The sequence below is a fragment of the Salmo trutta genome, chromosome 5 (genome assembly GCF_901001165.1).
Source record: "Salmo trutta chromosome 5, fSalTru1.1, whole genome shotgun sequence".
Lineage (NCBI taxonomy): Eukaryota > Metazoa > Chordata > Actinopteri > Salmoniformes > Salmonidae > Salmo > Salmo trutta.
In genome coordinates this window covers 62899190-62918789 of record NC_042961.1, presented here as the reverse complement: position 1 = coordinate 62918789, position 19600 = coordinate 62899190, and the positions used below count along the sequence as shown (strand labels likewise).

The 19600-nt window shown below is 43.8% G+C and overlaps 1 protein-coding gene across 1 annotated transcript in view; it reads left to right on the top strand.

Moving 5' to 3' along the window:
• Positions 1-13847, top strand: part of LOC115194755 (calcium uniporter regulatory subunit MCUb, mitochondrial) — a 28056-nt gene extending 14209 nt beyond the window's left edge. The window contains exon 9 of the mRNA XM_029754671.1: positions 13247-13847. Coding sequence (XP_029610531.1) covers positions 13247-13324 — 78 coding nt within the window. The 3' untranslated portion in view covers positions 13325-13847. The remainder of the gene's footprint in view (positions 1-13246) is intronic.
• Positions 13848-19600: the final 5753 nt, after the last annotated feature.

Here is a 19600-nt window from a genome sequence, read left to right as displayed (position 1 = left end):
GGACACAGATACACTACCAGGCTATAGAGAGGACACAGATACACTACCAGGTTATAGAGAGGACACAGATACACTACCAGGTTATAGAGAGGACACAGATACACTACCAGGTTATAGAGAGGACACAGATACACTACCAGGTTATAGAGAGGTTATAGAGAGGACACAGATACACTACCAGGCTATAGAGAGGACACAGATACACTACCAGGTTATAGAGAGGACACAGATACACTACCAGGTTATAGAGAGGACACAGATACACTACCAGGTTATAGAGAGGACACAGATACACTACCAGGTTATAGAGAGGACACAGATACACTACCAGGTTATAGAGAGGTTATAGAGAGGACACAGATACACTACCAGGTTATAGAGAGGACACAGATACACTACCAGGTTATAGAGAGGACACAGATACACTACCAGGCTATAGAGAGGACACAGATACACTACCAGGTTATAGAGAGGACACAGATACACTACCAGGTTATAGAGAGGACACAGATACACTACCAGGCTATAGAGAGGACACAGATACACTACCAGGTTATAGAGAGGACACAGATACACTACCAGGTTATAGAGAGGACACAGATACACTACCAGGTTATAGAGAGGACACAGATACACTACCAGGTTATAGAGAGGACACAGATACACTACCAGGTTATAGAGAGGACACAGATACACTACCAGGTTATAGAGAGGACACAGATACACTACCAGGTTATAGAGAGGACACAGATACACTACCAGGCTATAGAGAGGACACAGATACACTACCAGGTTATAGAGAGGACACAGAACCACTACCAGGCTATAGAGAGGACACAGATACACTACCAGGTTATAGAGAGGACACAGATACAATACCAGGTTATAGAGAGGACACAGATACACTACCAGGTTATAGAGACGTTATAGAGAGGACACAGATACACTACCAGGTTATAGAGAGGACACAGATACACTACCAGGCTATAGAGAGGTTATAGAGAGGACACAGATACACTACCAGGTTATAGAGAGGTTATAGAGAGGACACAGATACACTACCAGGCTATAGAGAGGACACAGATACACTACCAGGCTATAGAGAGGACACAGATACACTACCAGGCTATAGAGAGGACACAGATACACTACCAGGTTATAGAGAGGACACAGATACACTACCAGGTTATAGAGAGGACACAGATACACTACCAGGTTATAGAGAGGACACAGATACACTACCAGGTTATAGAGAGGTTATAGAGAGGACACAGAAACACTACCAGCCTATAGAGAGGACACAGAAACACTACCAGGCTATAGAGAGGACACAGATACACTACCAGGCTATAGAGAGGTTATAGAAAAGACACAGAAACACTACCAGGCTATAGAGAGGACACAGAAACATTACCAGGCTATAGAGAGGACACAGAAATACTACCAGGTTATAGAGAGGACACAGATACACTACCAGGTTATAGAGAGGACACAGATACACTACCAGGTTATAGAGAGGACACAGATACACTACCAGGTTATAGAGAGGACACAGATACACTACCAGGCTATAGAGAGGACACAGATACACTACCAGGCTATAGAGAGGACACAGAAACACTACCAGGCTATAGAGAGGACACAGAAACACTACCAGGCTATAGAGAGGACACAGAAACACTCCCAGGCTATAGAGAGGACACAGATACACTACCAGGCTGTAGAGAGGTTATAGAGAGGACACAGAAACACTACCAGGCTATAGAGAGGACACAGATACACTACCAGGCTATAGAGAGGACACAGATACACTACCAGGCTATAGAGAGGACACAGATACACTACCAGGCTATAGAGAGGACACAGAAACACTACCAGGTTATAGAGAGGACACAGAAACACTACCAGGCTATAGAGAGGACACAGATACACTACCAGGCTATAGAGAGGTTATAGAGAGGACACAGAAACACTACCAGGCTATAGAGAGGACACAGATACACTACCAGGCTATAGAGAGGACACAGAAACACTACCAGGTTATAGAGAGGACACAGATACACTACCAGGTTATAGAGAGGTTATAGAGAGGACACAGATACACTACCAGGCTATAGAGAGGACACAGATACACTACCAGGTTATAGAGAGGACACAGATACACTACCAGGTTATAGAGAGGACACAGATACACTACCAGGTTATAGAGAGGACACAGATACACTACCAGGTTATAGAGAGGACACAGATACACTACCAGGTTATAGAGAGGTTATAGAGAGGACACAGATACACTACCAGGTTATAGAGAGGACACAGATACACTACCAGGTTATAGAGAGGACACAGATACACTACCAGGCTATAGAGAGGACACAGATACACTACCAGGTTATAGAGAGGACACAGATACACTACCAGGTTATAGAGAGGACACAGATACACTACCAGGTTATAGAGAGGACACAGATACACTACCAGGCTATAGAGAGGACACAGATACACTACCAGGTTATAGAGAGGACACAGATACACTACCAGGTTATAGAGAGGACACAGATACACTACCAGGTTATAGAGAGGACACAGATACACTACCAGGCTATAGAGAGGACACAGATACACTACCAGGTTATAGAGAGGACACAGATACACTACCAGGCTATAGAGAGGACACAGAAACACTACCAGGTTATAGAGAGGACACAGATACACTACCAGGTTATAGAGAGGACACAGATACACTACCAGGTTATAGAGAGGACACAGATACACTACCAGGTTATAGAGAGGACACAGATACACTACCAGGCTATAGAGAGGACACAGATACACTACCAGGTTATAGAGAGGACACAGAACCACTACCAGGCTATAGAGAGGACACAGATACACTACCAGGCTATAGAGAGGTTATAGAGAGGACACAGATACACTACCAGGTTATAGAGAGGTTATAGAGAGGACACAGATACACTAGCAGGCTATAGAGAGGACACAGATACACTACCAGGCTATAGAGAGGTTATAGAGAGGACACAGATACACTACCAGGCTATAGAGAGGACACAGATACACTACCAGGCTATAGAGAGGACACAGATACACTACCAGGCTATAGAGAGGACACAGATACACTACCAGGCTATAGAGAGGACACAGATACACTACCAGGTTATAGAGAGGTTATAGAGAGGACACAGATACACTACCAGGTTATAGAGAGGACACAGATACACTACCAGGTTATAGAGAGGACACAGATACACTACCAGGTTATAGAGAGGTTATAGAGAGGACACAGAAACACTACCAGGCTATAGAGAGGACACAGAAACACTACCAGGCTATAGAGAGGACACAGATACACTACCAGGCTATAGAGAGGTTATAGAAAGGACACAGAAACACTACCAGGCTATAGAGAGGACACAGAAACATTACCAGGCTATAGAGAGGACACAGAAATACTACCAGGTTATAGAGAGGACACAGATACACTACCAGGTTATAGAGAGGACACAGATACACTACCAGGTTATAGAGAGGACACAGATACACTACCAGGCTATAGAGAGGACACAGAAACACTACCAGGTTATAGAGAGGACACAGATACACTACCAGGTTATAGAGAGGACACAGATACACTACCAGGTTATAGAGAGGACACAGATACACTACCAGGTTATAGAGAGGACACAGATACACTACCAGGCTATAGAGAGGACACAGATACACTACCAGGTTATAGAGAGGACACAGAACCACTACCAGGCTATAGAGAGGACACAGATACACTACCAGGTTATAGAGAGGACACAGATACAATACCAGGTTATAGAGAGGACACAGATACACTACCAGGTTATAGAGACGTTATAGAGAGGACACAGATACACTACCAGGTTATAGAGAGGACACAGATACACTACCAGGCTATAGAGAGGTTATAGAGAGGACACAGATACACTACCAGGTTATAGAGAGGTTATAGAGAGGACACAGATACACTACCAGGCTATAGAGAGGACACAGATACACTACCAGGCTATAGAGAGGACACAGATACACTACCAGGCTATTGAGAGGACACAGATACACTACCAGGTTATAGAGAGGTTATAGAGAGGACACAGATACACTACCAGGTTATAGAGAGGACACAGATACACTACCAGGTTATAGAGAGGACACAGATACACTACCAGGTTATAGAGAGGTTATAGAGAGGACACAGAAACACTACCAGCCTATAGAGAGGACACAGAAACACTACCAGGCTATAGAGAGGACACAGATACACTACCAGGCTATAGAGAGGTTATAGAAAGGACACAGAAACACTACCAGGCTATAGAGAGGACACAGAAACATTACCAGGCTATAGAGAGGACACAGAAATACTACCAGGTTATAGAGAGGACACAGATACACTACCAGGTTATAGAGAGGACACAGATACACTACCAGGTTATAGAGAGGACACAGATACACTACCAGGCTATAGAGAGGACACAGATACACTACCAGGTTATAGAGAGGACACAGATACACTACCAGGTTATAGAGAGGTTATAGAGAGGACACAGAAACACTACCAGGTTATAGAGAGGACACAGATACACTACCAGGTTATAGAGAGGACACAGATACACTACCAGGCTATAGAGAGGACACAGATACACTACCAGGTTATAGAGAGGTTATAGAGAGGACACAGAAACACTACCAGGCTATAGAGAGGACACAGAAACACTACCAGGTTATAGAGAGGTTATAGAGAGGACACAGAAACACTACCAGGCTATAGAGAGGACACAGATACACTACCAGGTTATAGAGAGGACACAGATACACTACCAGGTTATAGAGAGGACACAGATACACTACCAGGTTATAGAGAGGACACAGATACACTACCAGGTTATAGAGAGGTTATAGAGAGGACACAGAAACACTACCAGGTTATAGAGAGGACACAGATACACTACCAGGTTATAGAGAGGACACAGATACACTACCAGGCTATAGAGAGGACACAGATACACTACCAGGTTATAGAGAGGACACAGATACACTACCAGGCTATAGAGAGGACACAGATACACTACCAGGTTATAGAGAGGACACAGATACACTACCAGGTTATAGAGAGGACACAGATACACTACCAGGTTATAGAGAGGACACAGATACACTACCAGGTTATAGAGAGGTTATAGAGAGGACACAGATACACTACCAGGCTATAGAGAGGACACAGATACACTACCAGGTTATAGAGAGGACACAGATACACTACCAGGTTATAGAGAGGACACAGATACACTACCAGGTTATAGAGAGGACACAGATACACTACCAGGTTATAGAGAGGTTATAGAGAGGACACAGATACACTACCAGGCTATAGAGAGGACACAGATACACTACCAGGTTATAGAGAGGACACAGATACACTACCAGGTTATAGAGAGGACACAGATACACTACCAGGTTATAGAGAGGACACAGATACACTACCAGGTTATAGAGAGGTTATAGAGAGGACACAGATACACTACCAGGTTATAGAGAGGACACAGATACACTACCAGGTTATAGAGAGGACACAGATACACTACCAGGCTATAGAGAGGACACAGATACACTACCAGGTTATAGAGAGGACACAGATACACTACCAGGTTATAGAGAGGACACAGATACACTACCAGGCTATAGAGAGGACACAGATACACTACCAGGTTATAGAGAGGACACAGATACACTACCAGGTTATAGAGAGGACACAGATACACTACCAGGTTATAGAGAGGACACAGATACACTACCAGGCTATAGAGAGGACACAGATACACTACCAGGTTATAGAGAGGACACAGATACACTACCAGGCTATAGAGAGGACACAGAAACACTACCAGGTTATAGAGAGGACACAGATACACTACCAGGTTATAGAGAGGACACAGATACACTACCAGGTTATAGAGAGGACACAGATACACTACCAGGTTATAGAGAGGACACAGATACACTACCAGGCTATAGAGAGGACACAGATACACTACCAGGTTATAGAGAGGACACAGAACCACTACCAGGCTATAGAGAGGACACAGATACACTACCAGGTTATAGAGAGGACACAGATACAATACCAGGTTATAGAGAGGACACAGATACACTACCAGGTTATAGAGACGTTATAGAGAGGACACAGATACACTACCAGGTTATAGAGAGGACACAGATACACTACCAGGCTATAGAGAGGTTATAGAGAGGACACAGATACACTACCAGGTTATAGAGAGGTTATAGAGAGGACACAGATACACTACCAGGCTATAGAGAGGACACAGATACACTACCAGGCTATAGAGAGGACACAGATACACTACCAGGCTATAGAGAGGACACAGATACACTACCAGGTTATAGAGAGGACACAGATACACTACCAGGTTATAGAGAGGACACAGATACACTACCAGGTTATAGAGAGGACACAGATACACTACCAGGTTATAGAGAGGTTATAGAGAGGACACAGAAACACTACCAGCCTATAGAGAGGACACAGAAACACTACCAGGCTATAGAGAGGACACAGATACACTACCAGGTTATAGAGAGGACACAGATACACTACCAGGTTATAGAGAGGACACAGATACACTACCAGGCTATAGAGAGGACACAGATACACTACCAGGTTATAGAGAGGACACAGATACACTACCAGGTTATAGAGAGGACACAGATACACTACCAGGTTATAGAGAGGACACAGATACACTACCAGGCTATAGAGAGGACACAGATACACTACCAGGTTATAGAGAGGACACAGATACACTACCAGGCTATAGAGAGGACACAGAAACACTACCAGGTTATAGAGAGGACACAGATACACTACCAGGTTATAGAGAGGACACAGATACACTACCAGGTTATAGAGAGGACACAGATACACTACCAGGTTATAGAGAGGACACAGATACACTACCAGGCTATAGAGAGGACACAGATACACTACCAGGTTATAGAGAGGACACAGAACCACTACCAGGCTATAGAGAGGACACAGATACACTACCAGGTTATAGAGAGGACACAGATACAATACCAGGTTATAGAGAGGACACAGATACACTACCAGGTTATAGAGACGTTATAGAGAGGACACAGATACACTACCAGGTTATAGAGAGGACACAGATACACTACCAGGCTATAGAGAGGTTATAGAGAGGACACAGATACACTACCAGGTTATAGAGAGGTTATAGAGAGGACACAGATACACTACCAGGCTATAGAGAGGACACAGATACACTACCAGGCTATAGAGAGGACACAGATACACTACCAGGCTATAGAGAGGACACAGATACACTACCAGGTTATAGAGAGGACACAGATACACTACCAGGTTATAGAGAGGACACAGATACACTACCAGGTTATAGAGAGGACACAGATACACTACCAGGTTATAGAGAGGTTATAGAGAGGACACAGAAACACTACCAGCCTATAGAGAGGACACAGAAACACTACCAGGCTATAGAGAGGACACAGATACACTACCAGGCTATAGAGAGGTTATAGAAAAGACACAGAAACACTACCAGGCTATAGAGAGGACACAGAAACATTACCAGGCTATAGAGAGGACACAGAAATACTACCAGGTTATAGAGAGGACACAGATACACTACCAGGTTATAGAGAGGACACAGATACACTACCAGGTTATAGAGAGGACACAGATACACTACCAGGTTATAGAGAGGACACAGATACACTACCAGGCTATAGAGAGGACACAGATACACTACCAGGCTATAGAGAGGACACAGAAACACTACCAGGCTATAGAGAGGACACAGAAACACTACCAGGCTATAGAGAGGACACAGAAACACTCCCAGGCTATAGAGAGGACACAGATACACTACCAGGCTGTAGAGAGGTTATAGAGAGGACACAGAAACACTACCAGGCTATAGAGAGGACACAGATACACTACCAGGCTATAGAGAGGACACAGATACACTACCAGGCTATAGAGAGGACACAGATACACTACCAGGCTATAGAGAGGACACAGAAACACTACCAGGTTATAGAGAGGACACAGAAACACTACCAGGCTATAGAGAGGACACAGATACACTACCAGGCTATAGAGAGGTTATAGAGAGGACACAGAAACACTACCAGGCTATAGAGAGGACACAGATACACTACCAGGCTATAGAGAGGACACAGAAACACTACCAGGTTATAGAGAGGACACAGATACACTACCAGGTTATAGAGAGGTTATAGAGAGGACACAGATACACTACCAGGCTATAGAGAGGACACAGATACACTACCAGGTTATAGAGAGGACACAGATACACTACCAGGTTATAGAGAGGACACAGATACACTACCAGGTTATAGAGAGGACACAGATACACTACCAGGTTATAGAGAGGACACAGATACACTACCAGGTTATAGAGAGGTTATAGAGAGGACACAGATACACTACCAGGTTATAGAGAGGACACAGATACACTACCAGGTTATAGAGAGGACACAGATACACTACCAGGCTATAGAGAGGACACAGATACACTACCAGGTTATAGAGAGGACACAGATACACTACCAGGTTATAGAGAGGACACAGATACACTACCAGGTTATAGAGAGGACACAGATACACTACCAGGCTATAGAGAGGACACAGATACACTACCAGGTTATAGAGAGGACACAGATACACTACCAGGTTATAGAGAGGACACAGATACACTACCAGGTTATAGAGAGGACACAGATACACTACCAGGCTATAGAGAGGACACAGATACACTACCAGGTTATAGAGAGGACACAGATACACTACCAGGCTATAGAGAGGACACAGAAACACTACCAGGTTATAGAGAGGACACAGATACACTACCAGGTTATAGAGAGGACACAGATACACTACCAGGTTATAGAGAGGACACAGATACACTACCAGGCTATAGAGAGGACACAGATACACTACCAGGTTATAGAGAGGACACAGAACCACTACCAGGCTATAGAGAGGACACAGATACACTACCAGGCTATAGAGAGGTTATAGAGAGGACACAGATACACTACCAGGTTATAGAGAGGTTATAGAGAGGACACAGATACACTACCAGGCTATAGAGAGGACACAGATACACTACCAGGCTATAGAGAGGACACAGATACACTACCAGGCTATAGAGAGGACACAGATACACTACCAGGTTATAGAGAGGTTATAGAGAGGACACAGATACACTACCAGGTTATAGAGAGGACACAGATACACTACCAGGTTATAGAGAGGACACAGATACACTACCAGGTTATAGAGAGGTTATAGAGAGGACACAGAAACACTACCAGGCTATAGAGAGGACACAGAAACACTACCAGGCTATAGAGAGGACACAGATACACTACCAGGCTATAGAGAGGTTATAGAAAGGACACAGAAACACTACCAGGCTATAGAGAGGACACAGAAACATTACCAGGCTATAGAGAGGACACAGAAATACTACCAGGTTATAGAGAGGACACAGATACACTACCAGGTTATAGAGAGGACACAGATACACTACCAGGTTATAGAGAGGACACAGATACACTACCAGGCTATAGAGAGGACACAGAAACACTACCAGGTTATAGAGAGGACACAGATACACTACCAGGTTATAGAGAGGACACAGATACACTACCAGGTTATAGAGAGGACACAGATACACTACCAGGTTATAGAGAGGACACAGATACACTACCAGGCTATAGAGAGGACACAGATACACTACCAGGTTATAGAGAGGACACAGAACCACTACCAGGCTATAGAGAGGACACAGATACACTACCAGGTTATAGAGAGGACACAGATACAATACCAGGTTATAGAGAGGACACAGATACACTACCAGGTTATAGAGACGTTATAGAGAGGACACAGATACACTACCAGGTTATAGAGAGGACACAGATACACTACCAGGCTATAGAGAGGTTATAGAGAGGACACAGATACACTACCAGGTTATAGAGAGGTTATAGAGAGGACACAGATACACTACCAGGCTATAGAGAGGACACAGATACACTACCAGGCTATAGAGAGGACACAGATACACTACCAGGCTATTGAGAGGACACAGATACACTACCAGGTTATAGAGAGGTTATAGAGAGGACACAGATACACTACCAGGTTATAGAGAGGACACAGATACACTACCAGGTTATAGAGAGGACACAGATACACTACCAGGTTATAGAGAGGTTATAGAGAGGACACAGAAACACTACCAGCCTATAGAGAGGACACAGAAACACTACCAGGCTATAGAGAGGACACAGATACACTACCAGGCTATAGAGAGGTTATAGAAAGGACACAGAAACACTACCAGGCTATAGAGAGGACACAGAAACATTACCAGGCTATAGAGAGGACACAGAAATACTACCAGGTTATAGAGAGGACACAGATACACTACCAGGTTATAGAGAGGACACAGATACACTACCAGGTTATAGAGAGGACACAGATACACTACCAGGTTATAGAGAGGACACAGATACACTACCAGGCTATAGAGAGGACACAGATACACTACCAGGCTATAGAGAGGACACAGAAACACTACCAGGCTATAGAGAGGACACAGAAACACTACCAGGCTATAGAGAGGACACAGAAACACTCCCAGGCTATAGAGAGGACACAGATACACTACCAGGCTGTAGAGAGGTTATAGAGAGGACACAGAAACACTACCAGGCTATAGAGAGGACACAGATACACTACCAGGCTATAGAGAGGACACAGATACACTACCAGGCTATAGAGAGGACACAGATACACTACCAGGCTATAGAGAGGACACAGAAACACTACCAGGTTATAGAGAGGACACAGAAACACTACCAGGCTATAGAGAGGACACAGATACACTACCAGGCTATAGAGAGGTTATAGAGAGGACACAGAAACACTACCAGGCTATAGAGAGGACACAGATACACTACCAGGCTATAGAGAGGACACAGAAACACTACCAGGTTATAGAGAGGACACAGATACACTACCAGGTTATAGAGAGGTTATAGAGAGGACACAGATACACTACCAGGCTATAGAGAGGACACAGATACACTACCAGGTTATAGAGAGGACACAGATACACTACCAGGTTATAGAGAGGACACAGATACACTACCAGGTTATAGAGAGGACACAGATACACTACCAGGTTATAGAGAGGACACAGATACACTACCAGGTTATAGAGAGGTTATAGAGAGGACACAGATACACTACCAGGTTATAGAGAGGACACAGATACACTACCAGGTTATAGAGAGGACACAGATACACTACCAGGCTATAGAGAGGACACAGATACACTACCAGGTTATAGAGAGGACACAGATACACTACCAGGTTATAGAGAGGACACAGATACACTACCAGGTTATAGAGAGGACACAGATACACTACCAGGCTATAGAGAGGACACAGATACACTACCAGGTTATAGAGAGGACACAGATACACTACCAGGTTATAGAGAGGACACAGATACACTACCAGGTTATAGAGAGGACACAGATACACTACCAGGCTATAGAGAGGACACAGATACACTACCAGGTTATAGAGAGGACACAGATACACTACCAGGCTATAGAGAGGACACAGAAACACTACCAGGTTATAGAGAGGACACAGATACACTACCAGGTTATAGAGAGGACACAGATACACTACCAGGTTATAGAGAGGACACAGATACACTACCAGGTTATAGAGAGGACACAGATACACTACCAGGCTATAGAGAGGACACAGATACACTACCAGGTTATAGAGAGGACACAGAACCACTACCAGGCTATAGAGAGGACACAGATACACTACCAGGCTATAGAGAGGTTATAGAGAGGACACAGATACACTACCAGGTTATAGAGAGGTTATAGAGAGGACACAGATACACTACCAGGCTATAGAGAGGACACAGATACACTACCAGGCTATAGAGAGGACACAGATACACTACCAGGCTATAGAGAGGACACAGATACACTACCAGGTTATAGAGAGGTTATAGAGAGGACACAGATACACTACCAGGTTATAGAGAGGACACAGATACACTACCAGGTTATAGAGAGGACACAGATACACTACCAGGTTATAGAGAGGTTATAGAGAGGACACAGAAACACTACCAGGCTATAGAGAGGACACAGAAACACTACCAGGCTATAGAGAGGACACAGATACACTACCAGGCTATAGAGAGGTTATAGAAAGGACACAGAAACACTACCAGGCTATAGAGAGGACACAGAAACATTACCAGGCTATAGAGAGGACACAGAAATACTACCAGGTTATAGAGAGGACACAGATACACTACCAGGTTATAGAGAGGACACAGATACACTACCAGGTTATAGAGAGGACACAGATACACTACCAGGTTATAGAGAGGACACAGATACACTACCAGGCTATAGAGAGGACACAGATACACTACCAGGCTATAGAGAGGACACAGAAACACTACCAGGCTATAGAGAGGACACAGAAACACTACCAGGCTATAGAGAGGACACAGAAACACTACCAGGCTATAGAGAGGACACAGAAACACTCCCAGGCTATAGAGAGGACACAGATACACTACCAGGCTGTAGAGAGGTTATAGAGAGGACACAGAAACACTACCAGGCTATAGAGAGGACACAGATACACTACCAGGCTATAGAGAGGACACAGATACACTACCAGGCTATAGAGAGGACACAGATACACTACCAGGCTATAGAGAGGACACAGAAACACTACCAGGTTATAGAGAGGACACAGAAACACTACCAGGCTATAGAGAGGACACAGATACACTACCAGGCTATAGAGAGGTTATAGAGAGGACACAGAAACACTACCAGGCTATAGAGAGGACACAGATACACTACCAGGCTATAGAGAGGACACAGAAACACTACCAGGTTATAGAGAGGACACAGATACACTACCAGGCTATGTACCAAGTACTAATGTACTAATGGTGTGTGCGTGTGTGCGTGTGTGTGTGATTGTGTGTGTGTGTGATTGTGTGTGTGCGTGTGTGTGTTTGTGTGTGTGTGTGTGTGTGTGTAGGTGGAGAGTGATCTGAAACGCCTGAGGAACCCTATCCAGCTACAGCTACCAGTGAACAACATCCAGCCCAGCAACTAAACACACCACACACATTTTTCACACTATACGCTACACACTATACACTATACACACTACACACCACACACACTACACACACTACACACCACACACACTACACACACTATACACTACACACACTACACACCACACACACTACACTACAAAAGGATCAATATTGTAGCACCTTTATTTGTTCAGTGTAACTCCAGCTCTACATTTCTCTCTCACGTGGTAGAACTCAGAGGGATATGGCCTGGGGTCAAAGAATATTATTTCACAGATTTACAGATTTACTATATGAAATAAATACATCATTTTTATATGTGCTTGATTGAGCTTGTCTGGATTAATGGACCAATAGAATAGTCCCAAAACGTTAAACCCTGCCCATTTGACACTCCAGGCAGGCTAAAACAAACGCTCAAAGTACTTCAAATATTTCAAATATTTTTTTGAACGTTTGGTCTGGGGGGTCTCTGTCTGTTGGGAACACTGAAACTAACTCTTCTCAAAAAAATAAAAATAAAAACATTGATATTCACTTCCTGTCCAGGTGTGGTCTATGGGATCTGGGTTCTGTGTAGCATCTTTGTTCTAAAGTAGATTATCTGGGTTCTGCAGAGTATCTTTGTCTCGTGGTTCAGTCTTCAGAAAGTATTCATACCCCTCGACGTATTCTACATTTTGTTGTTGTTACAGACTCAATTCAAAATGGATTAAATATAATTATAATATCATACATTTTCTCACCCATCTACACACAATACCCCATAATGACATCACAAAACCCCATAATGACATCACAATACCCCATAATGACATCACAATACCCCATAATGACATCACAATACCCCATAATGACATCACAATACCCCATAATGACAAAATGAAAACAGGTTTTTATACCCCTTGAATGAAATACAGAAATATATCTTAAGTATTCAACCCAGCTGAGTCAATAGATATTAGAAGCACCTTTGACAGCGATTACAGCTGTGAGTCTTTCTGGGTAAGTCTCTAAGAGCTGTGAGTCGTTCTGGGTAAGTCTCTAAGAGCTGTGAGTCGTTCTGGGTAAGTCTCTAATAAGCTGTGATTCTTTCTGGGCAAGTCTCTAAGATCTTTGCACACCTGGATTGTTGGTTGTTGATCACTGCTAGACAGCCATTTTCAAGTCTTTACATATATTTTCAAGACAATTTAAGTCAAAACTGTAACTTGGCCACTCAGGAACATTCAATGTCGTCTTGGTAAGTAACTCCAGTGTATATTTGACCTTGTGTTTTAGGTTATTGTCCTGCTGAAAGGTGAATTCATCTCCCAATGTCTGGTGGAAAGCAGACTGAACCAGGTTTTTTCCTGTGCTTAGCTCTATTCCATTTATTTTATCCTGAAAAACTCCCTAGTCCTTGATGATGACAAGCATACCCATAACATGATGCAGCCACCACCATGCTTGGAAATAGAAAGAGTTTTACTCAGTGATGTGTTGCATTGGATTTGCCCCAAACATAACACTTTGTATTCAGGACATAAAGTTAATTTCTTTGCCACATTTTTGTCAGTTTTACTTTAGTGCCTTGTTGCAAACAGGATGCATGTTTTGGAATATTTTTGTTCCATAAAGGCTTCCTTCTTTTCACTCTGTCATTTAGGTTAGTGTTGTGGAGTAACTACAATGTTGTTGATCCATCCTCAGTTTTCTCATATCACAGCCATTAAACTCTGTAACTGTTTTAAAGCCACCATTGGCCTCATGGTGAAATCCCTGAGCGGTTTCCTTCCTCTCCGGCAACTGAGTTAGGAAGTACGCCTGTATCTTTGTAGTGACTGAGTGTATTGAAACATCATCCAAAGTGTAATTAATAACTTCACCATGCTCAAAGGGATATTCAATGGCTGCTTTTTATTTTTACCCATCTACCAATAGGTGCCCTTCTTTGCGAAGCATTGGAAAACCTCCCTGGTCTTTGTGGTTGAATCTGTGTTTGAAATTCACTGCTCGACTGAGGGACCTTACAGATAATTGTAAGTGTGGGGTACAGAGATGAAATCGTCATTCAAAAATTAAACACTATTGTTGCACACAGACTGAGTCCATGCAAGTTATTATGTGACTTGTTAAGCACATGTTTACTCCTGAACTTATTTAAGCTCCCCATAACAAAGGGGTTGAATACATATTGACTCAAGACATTTCAGCTTTTCATTTTTTATGTATTTGTAAAAATGTCTTAACAACTTAACAAAATGTGTAAGTGAATACTTTCTGAAAGCACAGCAGTAGTAGTAGTAGAGTTACTGTACACTGGGTTCAGTGTCATGTCTCAGTGTATATTGAATCTGGTATAGTATTGTCAATCTTTAGTAGAGTATCTTGATTCAGGAGAGCATCTTGATTCAGTAGTTTCTTGGTTCGGTAGAGTATCTTGGTTCGGTAGAGTATCTTGATTCAGGAGAGCACGCGTCAAACTCATTCCACAGAGGGCCGAGTGTCTGCGGGGTTTTTGCTCCTCCCTTGTACTTGATTGAATAATTGAATTCACTGATTAGTTAGGAACTCCCCCCACCTGGTTGTCTAGGTCTCAGTAAGGAACTCCCCTCACCTGGTTGTCCAGGTCTCAGTAAGGAACTCCCCTCACCTGGTTGTCCAGGTCTCAGTAAGGAACTCCCATCACCTGGTTGTCTAGGTCTCAGTAAGGAACTCCCCTCACCTGGTTGTCTAGGTCTCAGTAAGGAACTCCCCTCACCTGGTTGTCTAGGTCTCAGTAAGGAACTCCCCTCACCTGGTTGTCTAGGTCTCAGTAAGGAACTCCCCTCACCTGGTTGTCTAAGTCTTAATTGATTAGTTAGGATCTCCCCTCACCTGGTTGTCTAGGTCTTAATTGATGAGTTAGGGACTCCCCTCACCTGGTTGTCTAGGTCTCAGTAAGGAACTCCCCTCACCTGGTTGTCTAGGTCTCAGTAAGGAACTCTCCTCACCTGGTTGTCTAGGTCTCAGTAAGGAACTCCCCTCACCTGGCTGTCTAGGTCTCAGTAAGGAATTCCCCTCACCTGGTTGTCTAGGTCTTAATTGATGAGTTAGGATCTCCCCTCACCTGGTTGTCTAGGTCTCAGTAAGGAACTCCCCTCACCTGGTTGTCTAGGTCTCAGTAAGGAACTCCCCTCACCTGGTTGTCTAGGTCTCAGTAAGGAACTCCCCCCACCTGGTTGTCTAGGTCTCAGTAAGGACCTCCCCCCACCTGGTTGTCTAGGTCTCAGTAAGGAACTCCCCCCACCTGGTTGTCTAGGTCTCAGTAAGGAACTCCCCCCACCTGGTTGTCTAGGTCTTAATTGATGAGTTAGGACCTCCCCTCACCTGGCTGTCTAGGTCTCAGTAAGGAACTCCCCCCACCTGGTTGTCTAGGTCTCAGTAAGGAACTCCCCCCACCTGGTTGTCTAGGTCTCAGTAAGGAACTCCCCTCACCTGGTTGTCTAGGTCTCAGTAAGGAACTCCCCCCACCTGGTTGTCCAGGTCTCAGTAAGGAACTCCCCTCACCTGGTTGTCTAGGTCTCAGTAAGGAACTCCCCTCACCTGGTTGTCTAGGTCTCAGTAAGGAACTCCCCTCACCTGGTTGTCTAGGTCTCAGTAAGGAACTCCCATCACCTGGTTGTCTAGGTCTCAGTAAGGAACTCCCCCCACCTGGTTGTCTAGGTCTCAGTAAGGAACTCCCCTCACCTGGTTGTCTAGGTCTCAGTAAGGAACTCCCCTCACCTGGTTGTCTAGGTCTCAGTAAGGAACTCCCCCCACCTGGTTGTCTAGGTCTCAGTAAGGAACTCCCCTCACCTGGTTGTCTAGGTCTCAGTAAGGAACTCCCCTCACCTGGTTGTCTAGGTCTCAGTAAGGAACTCCCCTCACCTGGTTGTCTAGGTCTCAGTAAGGAACTCCCCTCACCTGGTTGTCTGGGTCTCAGTAAGGAACTCCCCTCACCTGGTTGTCTAGGTCTCAGTAAGGAACTCCCCTCACCTGGTTGTCTAGGTCTCAGTAAGGAACTCCCCTCACCTGGTTGTCTAGGTCTCAGTAAGGAACTCCCCCCACCTGGTTGTCTAGGTCTCAGTAAGGAACTCCCCTCACCTGGTTGTCTAGGTCTCAGTAAGGAACTCCCCTCACCTGGTTGTCTAGGTCTCAGTAAGGAACTCCCCTCACCTGGTTGTCTGGGTCTCAGTAAGGAACTCCCCTCACCTGGTTGTCTAGGTCTCAGTAAGGAACTCCCCTCACCTGGTTGTCTAGGTCTCAGTAAGGAACTCCCCCCACCTGGTTGTCTAGGTCTCAGTAAGGAACTCCCCTCACCTGGTTGTCTAGGTCTCAGTAAGGAACTCCCCTCACCTGGTTGTCCAGGTGTTAATTGGTTAGTTAGGAACTCCCCTCACCTGGTTGTCTAGGTCTCAGTAAGGAACTCCCCTCACCTGGTTGTCCAGGTGTTAATTGGTTAGTTAGGAACTCCCCTCACCTGGTTGTCCAGGTCTCAGTAAGGAACTCCCCCCACCTGGTTGTCTAGGTCTCAGTAAGGAACTCCCCTCACCTGGTTGTCTAGGTCTCAGTAAGGACCTCTCCTCACCTGGTTGTCTAGGTGTTAATTGGTTAGTTAGGAACTCCCCTCACCTGGTTGTCTAGGTCTTAACTGGACACAAATTGAAAGGAAAATAAGAAAAAAAACAGCAGACCAGCCTTTCATGGAAGAAGTTTGACACCCCTGCAGTAGAGTAGTTTGTCTCAGTGGAGTATCTTGATTCAGTAGAATAGCCTTATTCAGTGGAGTTTCTTGATTCAGTAGAATAGCATTATTCAGTGGAGTATCTTGATTCAGTAGAATAGCATTATTCAGTGGAGTATCTTGATTCAGTAGAATAGCATTATTCAGTGGAGTATCTTGATTCAGTAGAATAGCTTTATTCAGTGGAGTATCTTGGTTCAGTAGAATAGCTTTATTCAGTGGAGTATCTTGGTTCAGTAGAGTATCTTGCCTCAGTGCTTCTTGATTCTAGTGCAGTACTGTGAACATAGAATTAGAATACTAGAATGGTCAAGAACCTTATTATGATGGGATAAAGGTCAGCCATTTTGGTCAGGGAGTTGGTCAACCATAGTTTGCCAGTGCTGTGATCAGATATTGTTTAAAACAATTAATTTGAAGAATGTATCTGCCCTGTGTTAACCAGACAATTTTAGAGAAATTATTCCATAAAATTCTCAAATGAACTGCCAATATTTTTGTATTTTTTTTAACCTTTATTTAACTAGGCAAGTCAGTTAAGAACAAATTATTATTTACAATGACAGCCTAGGGACAGTGGGTTTACTGCCTTGTTCAGGGGCAGAATGACAGATTTTTACCTTGTCAGATCGGGGATTCGATCTTGCAACCTTTCTAACCACTAGGCTCCCTGCCGCCCCAAATATGTCAACAATGCAGTCAATCCACAGCCATACACTGGCTGACATCAATCCAATCAAAACCTATCAGACGATAGGACTTAGACAAGTCGTAAATGCACTGATATTGTATCATATAATAGCACTCACAGCTTTCCAAGAAAACTAAAACATTTAGACATTTATGGTCTGTTTACATATATTTTAATATGTTTTAAAACTCTTTTTTTTGTCAATTCTATTACATCACCTGCCTTACTTTTATTTTCCTGCATAAAGTAAAATCAGGATTGTGCCTCTACTGCCATTCATTCATTCCAATAGGTCTTTATCATTCCAATTAGACTGGTTTCCAATAGGTCTTTATCATTCCAATTAGACTGGTTTCCAATAGGTCTTTATCATTCCAATTAGACTGGTTTCCAATAGGTCGTTATCATTCGAATTAGACTGGTTTCCAATAGGTCGTTATCATTCCAATTAGACTGGTTTCCAATAGGTCTTTATCATTCCAATTAGACTGGTTTCCAATAGGTCGTTATCATTCGAATTAGACTGGTTTCCAATAGGTCGTTATCATTCCAATTAGACTGGTTTCCAATAGGTCGTTATCATTCCAATTAGACTGGTTTCCAATAGGTCGTTATCATTCCAATTAGACTGGTTTCCAATAGGTCGTTATCATTAAAACATCACAATAAGTTGCAGAGCTGTGGGGTGCAAGGAGAGACACACAGCTCTGCTAAAACCATTTTGTGCGAGTCGTTTTCAAGGGATTGTTACATAAATGTTAACTATTTGGTTGTGATATCAACACCTCTTGAAGAGCGTAGTCAGACCTACAAAATGTCAAATTATTCCATGCAAAACAATTGCGCACATTT